Raw genomic sequence first — 8,725 nt, forward strand, 5'->3', positions numbered from 1 at the left:
TAATTGTCTGTTGTCTTTATTTTAGAATATGTATGCAAATGAACTCTGTGCAAAGTGCAAAGTTTGTTATTTTCAGAAGAGAATGAAACAGAAAAAGCATGATGTATTTATTTACTTTTTCCCAGTGTGTGTCTACACAGGTTGTTGTGTAAACAGAGATGAATAACTTGCAGGTTTGATTGGATCTGACTGATAAACATTAACAACCAGATTCAAATTCCCTGAAATGACACTGATGACCCAAGTGGGAGTTGTATGTATTCTTCCCCATTGGTCAGGAATCATTACACCCCTGCTAACCGTTGATATAAAAAGAGGAAAACAGAGGAGGTTTCAGGTGAAACTGGTTTGCTTCCCTTCATCGGGATTCCCAAAAATATGGAGAGGTAATTTTCAATCCCGATGACTTCTGTGAACTCCACAGTCAATTCAGCAACATTTATACATTTCTTTTTGCAAAGAACTCAAAATGGTTCTTGAAGGCTGATTTAATAATAGTAAGTGTGATACATTCAGTGATTTGTTGTTCTCTTTCTACAGTGCACTCAATCTAACGGCGAAGCTGGTGTTTTTGCTGGTCCTGATCTATGGCTGTTATGGTGACCTTCAAGGTGAGAGTTTCTTTGAGAGAGATTTTATTCTTACCCTGGTAACAGTCTATGGGCAAGGTTTGACAGAAATCCATGCTTTGGTTTAGTTTACTTGGACACTGTTTCTTAGACCTGGAATAACGTTTAAACTATGTTTTGTGAACGCTACTATTTTTCAGGGGAACAAATAGTTACTTTGGAGACGACTACAACTATTTGAATACAGATCTGAGAAAGTTACTACCTTTCAAAGCTAGTTTAATACAGATCTCAGAAAGTGACTACATTTCAAAGCTAGTTTAATACAGATCTGAGAAAGTAACTACCTTTCAAAGCTAGTTTAATACAGATCTCAGAAAGTGACTACCTTTCAAAGCTAGTTTAATACAGATCTGAGAAAGTGACTACCTTTCAAAGCTAGTTTAATACAGATCTCAGAAAGTGACTACCTTTCAAAGCTAGTTTAATACAGATCTCAGAAAGTGACTACCTTTCAAAGCTAGTTTAATACAGATCTCAGAAAGTGACTACCTTTCAAAGCTAGTTTAATACAGATCTCAGAAAGTGACTACCTTTCAAAGCTAGTTTAATACAGATCTCAGAAAGTGACTACCTTTCAAAGCTAGTTTAATACAGATCTGAGAAAGTAACTACCTTTCAAAGCTAGTTTAATACAGATCTCAGAAAGTGACTACCTTTCAAAGCTAGTTTAATACAGATCTGAGAAAGTGACTACCTTTCAAAGCTAGTTTAATACAGATCTCAGAAAGTGACTACCTTTCAAAGCTAGTTTAATACAGATCTCAGAAAGTAACTACCTTTCAAAGCTAGTTTAATACAGATCTCAGAAAGTAACTACCTTTCAAAGCTAGTTTAATACAGATCTCAGAAAGTAACTACCTTTCAAAGCTAGTTTAATACAGATCTCAGAAAGTGACTACCTTTCAAAGCTAGTTTAATACAGATCTGAGAAAGTTACTACCTTTCAAAGCTAGTTTAATACAGATCTCAGAAAGTGACTACCTTTCAAAGCTAGTTTAATACAGATCTCAGAAAGTGACTACCTTTCAAAGCTAGTTTAATACAGATCTGAGAAAGTGACTACCTTTCAAAGCTAGTTTAATACAGATCTCAGAAAGTGACTACCTTTCAAAGCTAGTTTAATACAGATCTCAGAAAGTGACTACCTTTCAAAGCTAGTTTAATACAGATCTCAGAAAGTGACTACCTTTCAAAGCTAGTTTAATACAGATCTCAGAAAGTGACTACCTTTCAAAGCTAGTTTAATACAGATCTCAGAAAGTGACTACCTTTCAAAGCTAGTTTAATACAGATCTGAAAGTAACTACCTTTCAAAGCTAGTTTAATACAGATCTCAGAAAGTGACTACCTTTCAAAGCTAGTTTAATACAGATCTGAGAAAGTGACTACCTTTCAAAGCTAGTTTAATACAGATCTCAGAAAGTGACTACCTTTCAAAGCTAGTTTAATACAGATCTCAGAAAGTGACTACCTTTCAAAGCTAGTTTAATACAGATCTCAGAAAGTAACTACCTTTCAAAGCTAGTTTAATACAGATCTCAGAAAGTAACTACCTTTCAAAGCTAGTTTAATACAGATCTCAGAAAGTAACTACCTTTCAAAGCTAGTTTAATACAGATCTGAGAAAGTTACTACCTTTCAAAGCTAGTTTAATACAGATCTCAGAAAGTGACTACCTTTCAAAGCTAGTTTAATACAGATCTGAGAAAGTGACTACCTTTCAAAGCTAGTTTAATACAGATCTCAGAAAGTGACTACCTTTCAAAGCTAGTTTAATACAGATCTCAGAAAGTGACTACCTTTCAAAGCTAGTTTAATACAGATCTCAGAAAGTGACTACCTTTCAAAGCTAGTTTAATACAGATCTCAGAAAGTGACTACCTTTCAAAGCTAGTTTAATACAGATCTCAGAAAGTGACTACCTTTCAAAGCTAGTTTAATACAGATCTGTAACTACCTTTCAAAGCTAGTTTAATACAGATCTCAGAAAGTGACTACCTTTCAAAGCTAGTTTAATACAGATCTGAGAAAGTGACTACCTTTCAAAGCTAGTTTAATACAGATCTCAGAAAGTGACTACCTTTCAAAGCTAGTTTAATACAGATCTCAGAAAGTGACTACCTTTCAAAGCTAGTTTAATACAGATCTCAGAAAGTGACTACCTTTCAAAGCTAGTTTAATACAGATCTCAGAAAGTGACTACCTTTCAAAGCTAGTTTAATACAGATCTCAGAAAGTGACTACCTTTCAAAGCTAGTTTAATACAGATCTCAGAAAGTGACTACCTTTCAAAGCTAGTTTAATACAGATCTCAGAAAGTGACTACCTTTCAAAGCTAGTTTAATACAGATCTGAGAAAGTAACTACCTTTCAAAGCTAGTTTAATACAGATCTCAGAAAGTGACTACCTTTCAAAGCTAGTTTAATACAGATCTGAGAAAGTGACTACCTTTCAAAGCTAGTTTAATACAGATCTCAGAAAGTGACTACCTTTCAAAGCTAGTTTAATACAGATCTCAGAAAGTGACTACCTTTCAAAGCTAGTTTAATACAGATCTCAGAAAGTGACTACCTTTCAAAGCTAGTTTAATACAGATCTCAGAAAGTGACTACCTTTCAAAGCTAGTTTAATACAGATCTGAGAAAGTAACTACCTTTCAAAGCTAGTTTAATACAGATCTCAGAAAGTGACTACCTTTCAAAGCTAGTTTAATACAGATCTGAGAAAGTGACTACCTTTCAAAGCTAGTTTAATACAGATCTCAGAAAGTGACTACCTTTCAAAGCTAGTTTAATACAGATCTCAGAAAGTAACTACCTTTCAAAGCTAGTTTAATACAGATCTCAGAAAGTAACTACCTTTCAAAGCTAGTTTAATACAGATCTCAGAAAGTGACTACCTTTCAAAGCTAGTTTAATACAGATCTCAGAAAGTGACTACCTTTCAAAGCTAGTTTAATACAGATCTCAGAAAGTGACTACCTTTCAAAGCTAGTTTAATACAGATCTGAGAAAGTAACTACCTTTCAAAGCTAGTTTAATACAGATCTCAGAAAGTGACTACCTTTCAAAGCTAGTTTAATACAGATCTGAGAAAGTGACTACCTTTCAAAGCTAGTTTAATACAGATCTCAGAAAGTGACTACCTTTCAAAGCTAGTTTAATACAGATCTCAGAAAGTAACTACCTTTCAAAGCTAGTTTAATACAGATCTCAGAAAGTAACTACCTTTCAAAGCTAGTTTAATACAGATCTCAGAAAGTAACTACCTTTCAAAGCTAGTTTAATACAGATCTGAGAAAGTTACTACCTTTCAAAGCTAGTTTAATACAGATCTCAGAAAGTGACTACCTTTCAAAGCTAGTTTAATACAGATCTGAGAAAGTGACTACCTTTCAAAGCTAGTTTAATACAGATCTCAGAAAGTGACTACCTTTCAAAGCTAGTTTAATACAGATCTCAGAAAGTGACTACCTTTCAAAGCTAATTTAATACAGATCTCAGAAAGTGACTACCTTTCAAAGCTAGTTTAATACAGATCTCAGAAAGTGACTACCTTTCAAAGCTAGTTTAATACAGATCTCAGAAAGTGACTACCTTTCAAAGCTAGTTTAATACAGATCTCAGAAAGTGACTACCTTTCAAAGCTAGTTTAATACAGATCTGAGAAAGTGACTACCTTTCAAAGCTAGTTTAATACAGATCTCAGAAAGTAACTACCTTTCAAAGCTAGTTTAATACAGATCTCAGAAAGTGACTACCTTTCAAAGCTAGTTTAATACAGATTCAGAAAGTGACTACCTTTCAAAGCTAGTTTAATACAGATCTCAGAAAGTGACTACCTTTCAAAGCTAGTTTAATACAGATCTCAGAAAGTGACTACCTTTCAAAGCTAGTTTAATACAGATCTCAGAAAGTGACTACCTTTCAAAGCTAGTTTAATACAGATCTCAGAAAGTAACTACCTTTCAAAGCTAGTTTAATACAGATCTCAGAAAGTAACTACCTTTCAAAGCTAGTTTAATACAGATCTCAGAAAGTGACTACCTTTCAAAGCTAGTTTAATACAGATCTCAGAAAGTGACTACCTTTCAAAGCTAGTTTAATACAGATCTCAGAAAGTGACTACCTTTCAAAGCTAGTTTAATACAGATCTGAGAAAGTAACTACCTTTCAAAGCTAGTTTAATACAGATCTCAGAAAGTGACTACCTTTCAAAGCTAGTTTAATACAGATCTGAGAAAGTGACTACCTTTCAAAGCTAGTTTAATACAGATCTCAGAAAGTGACTACCTTTCAAAGCTAGTTTAATACAGATCTCAGAAAGTAACTACCTTTCAAAGCTAGTTTAATACAGATCTCAGAAAGTAACTACCTTTCAAAGCTAGTTTAATACAGATCTCAGAAAGTAACTACCTTTCAAAGCTAGTTTAATACAGATCTGAGAAAGTTACTACCTTTCAAAGCTAGTTTAATACAGATCTCAGAAAGTGACTACCTTTCAAAGCTAGTTTAATACAGATCTGAGAAAGTGACTACCTTTCAAAGCTAGTTTAATACAGATCTCAGAAAGTGACTACCTTTCAAAGCTAGTTTAATACAGATCTCAGAAAGTGACTACCTTTCAAAGCTAATTTAATACAGATCTCAGAAAGTGACTACCTTTCAAAGCTAGTTTAATACAGATCTCAGAAAGTGACTACCTTTCAAAGCTAGTTTAATACAGATCTCAGAAAGTGACTACCTTTCAAAGCTAGTTTAATACAGATCTGAGAAAGTAACTACCTTTCAAAGCTAGTTTAATACAGATCTCAGAAAGTGACTACCTTTCAAAGCTAGTTTAATACAGATCTGAGAAAGTGACTACCTTTCAAAGCTAGTTTAATACAGATCTGAGAAAGTGACTACCTTTCAAAGCTAGTTTAATACAGATCTCAGAAAGTGACTACCTTTCAAAGCTAGTTTAATACAGATCTCAGAAAGTGACTACCTTTCAAAGCTAGTTTAATACAGATCTCAGAAAGTAACTACCTTTCAAAGCTAGTTTAATACAGATCTCAGAAAGTGACTACCTTTCAAAGCTAGTTTAATACAGATCTGAGAAAGTAACTACCTTTCAAAGCTAGTTTAATACCGATCTCAGAAAGTGACTACCTTTCAAAGCTAGTTTAATACAGATCTGAGAAAGTGACTACCTTTCAAAGCTAGTTTAATACAGATCTGAGAAAGTAACTACCTTTCAAAGCTAGTTTAATACAGATCTGAGAAAGTGACTACCTTTCAAAGCTAGTTTAATACAGATCTGAGAAAGTGACTACCTTTCAAAGCTAGTTTAATACAGATCTGAGAAAGTGACTACCTTTCAGGGCTAGTTTAATACAGATCTCAGAAAGTAACTACGTCTTTAAACTATTTGAATACAGATCTGAGAAAGCAGCTACTTAAAATAATTATTTGAATACAGATCTCAGGAAGTGACCACTTTTCTAAAACTATTGGATTGGCTGCCTTCAACTAATGGCATAAATAAATAGAGCACACACAATCTCCTATACTATTCCAATCTTCAATCTGACAGTCATATTTGATCTACACAATACATTTCTATCTGAACATTTTGTAAAGGTCCATTCTCCTGAATGTCCATTTCCTCAGGTGTACATAATAAATCAAACCAATTAACAAATTATATTTGTTACAGACACAGTAAGTATAAGTAAGTTGTTATACTCAACTACTTTACTGTTTGACTATTTCAATATGCCACTGAAAAGGTTCAAAGTTCAATTCAAAGCCATTTGCAAACAGCAAGTTGGATGCTTAGCAAAAGCAACTTTGAACCCCTTTGTCATCTGAGGGTGTGTTCTTGTTTCAAACACACACTATACCAACTTTAAAGGGATAGTTTATTCAGAATACAAGCTAACAGGATTGTCCACCTACCTTGGTTGTAGTCGATTCAAGAAGACAGTTTTGGGATATTTAGTTTCCTTTCAACACGTGATAGACATATTTGGTTACTGTTAGCATTCTCAATAACACTTAACATAAACCTGTTCTTGTGCCTCTGTAATAAAACTGTTACTACTTTTGGAGCAACTTTTATTATTAGCATGTTGATGCATAATACTTTGGTAATTGCATAGCAATGAGCTGAGAATCTTTGTAACTACTAGGAATAGTGACTGTTCCTTATTCCACTTATGTAATAATTCCATAATGCAATTCTGAAACAATGTCCAATGTCCTATATAGCATCACTGTTGCTATTGTAACAATCAGAAAGTTACTACACATGTCTTGGAACTTGATGTCAACTGATACTGAATTACCTTATGTCTCACTCTTTATGAAAATAAAATTATTAGTCATTTTGAAGATGCATATCTAAAAGCTCTCCAAACCATGTGCTTATGATCATATATTTAGACTAGTTCAACTAACTGTTGTAGTTTTTTGGTTCTTCATCAAATATTTGTCAGCCATCAAATAATGTTTTATTTTGTTTTCATATGACTTGCACATATTCAAATACCTTCAAATATTATTTGGTTTTATGAGAGGTATTACAAAATAATTTTCTGAGACCTGCATTTATTTTGCCTTTAGTTGAAATGCTATATAAACTATATTCGACTACCTCAAGTATTTGAAAAGTTTGTATTTACAAATAAACTACAAAATACAACTATTTTCTACCGAGGTCTGCAGTTACCAAAACTTTTTTGCAGTTGTGGCACAAATCCGATGCAAGTCAATAGTCCCGATATTAAAAATGTTTGGGCTTCATGTCCAAATAATCTAGAAGTAACTTAATCGAGCTACACAATACATTTTAGATGATTTGGACGTAAAGTCTTAACATTTCTAATATTGTGACTATTAACTCGCATTGGACTGACTTGCAGGTTTGTTTTAACATTATTTAATGGTGAGTTTGACTCTCTCCATGTCCTACAGATCTCTCAGGTAAGGTGTTCGTAATCCCAACGCCGACAAGGACCTCACACATAAAGCTCCATGCCAACGTCTCAAAGCCCATTTCTGCTATGACCATGTGTCAGAGGTTCAACTCTGAGCTAGAACGAGGCCAGTCCCTTTTTTCTCTGGCAACCCAGTCTCATGACAATGATTTGTTGTTGTACAAACGCTCCATGGGTGTGTACCGAGTGCATATCAGGGGAGATATACTGGATTTCTTCAGTTTGCCAGATTCAAAAAATGAATGGATCTCCATCTGCTGGACCTGGGACTCGAAAACTGGTCTGACCCAGCTGTGGGTTAATGGGAAGCGAAGTGCACGGAGGATTCTTAAACCTGATACATCTGTAACTGGCACACCAAGTATAATGTTAGTTCAAGAGCAAGACAGTTATGGCGGAGGTTTTGATGCCTCACAATCCTTTGTGGGGGAAGTTACTGACGTCCACTTCTGGGACAGTGTCATCTCTCCCTGTGAAATACAAATGTATATGGAGTTGAATAGATTTAATCCAGGAAATATTCTCAACTGGAAAGACTTGCAGTTCAGTATTGAGGGAAAAGTGTTCATAGAGAAAAGTGAATTGAAAAATGAATGTCATAATTATTAGCAAAAAAAATTGCTCAGATGTGATCAGCATTCTTATATATTTAGTTGGTTCCTGAAAATTGACTGAATACACATTTACAAGTAGAGAATGTAACAGATTCTGCTGTGTCATACTGTTGTTTATGTCTTGAATCAAATCAATAAATCCTTGATTTTAGATTTTCTCTGCTCATGACTCATTGCTGACATAAAAAAGAAATAAACAAAAACTATAATGCTGTTATTAAGGATGACCAGTCCTTGCATCCATAGCTCTGCCTTCATGGCTCTGTCTATGAATTTGAGAGTGGTTACAGATCTCCAGGCCCATCCCTCTGCTTTTTACCAAATCAGAGGTGGGGTGACTGCTTTGTTAGTGTTAAAAGGATTCTAGCTTTAAAGAACTAAAGGTTGACTCAGAAATGCATGAAGTGAGGCTAAACTTCTCTGTTACTTTGGTCCTGTAGCTACCACATTGTAGGTCGCTTTCCCCTGCTCAGACGTTGCATGCATCAACCAATAG

The 8,725-nt window shown here is 34.6% G+C and overlaps 1 protein-coding gene across 1 annotated transcript; it reads left to right on the top strand.

Annotated features, from left to right (window-relative positions):
* Positions 1–342: 342 nt before the first annotated feature.
* LOC112260727 (serum amyloid P-component-like) lies at positions 343–8,368 on the top strand. Its single transcript, XM_042328762.1, has 3 exons — positions 343–386; positions 541–611; positions 7,593–8,368. Exons 1-3 carry the CDS (start codon positions 379–381, stop codon positions 8,222–8,224), a joined length of 711 nt encoding a protein of 236 aa, XP_042184696.1. The 5' UTR covers positions 343–378; the 3' UTR covers positions 8,225–8,368.
* The last annotated feature ends 357 nt before the right edge of the window (positions 8,369–8,725 follow it).

The sequence above is a fragment of the Oncorhynchus tshawytscha genome, linkage group LG01, assembly GCF_018296145.1.
Source record: "Oncorhynchus tshawytscha isolate Ot180627B linkage group LG01, Otsh_v2.0, whole genome shotgun sequence".
In the NCBI taxonomy this organism is placed as follows: domain Eukaryota; kingdom Metazoa; phylum Chordata; class Actinopteri; order Salmoniformes; family Salmonidae; genus Oncorhynchus; species Oncorhynchus tshawytscha.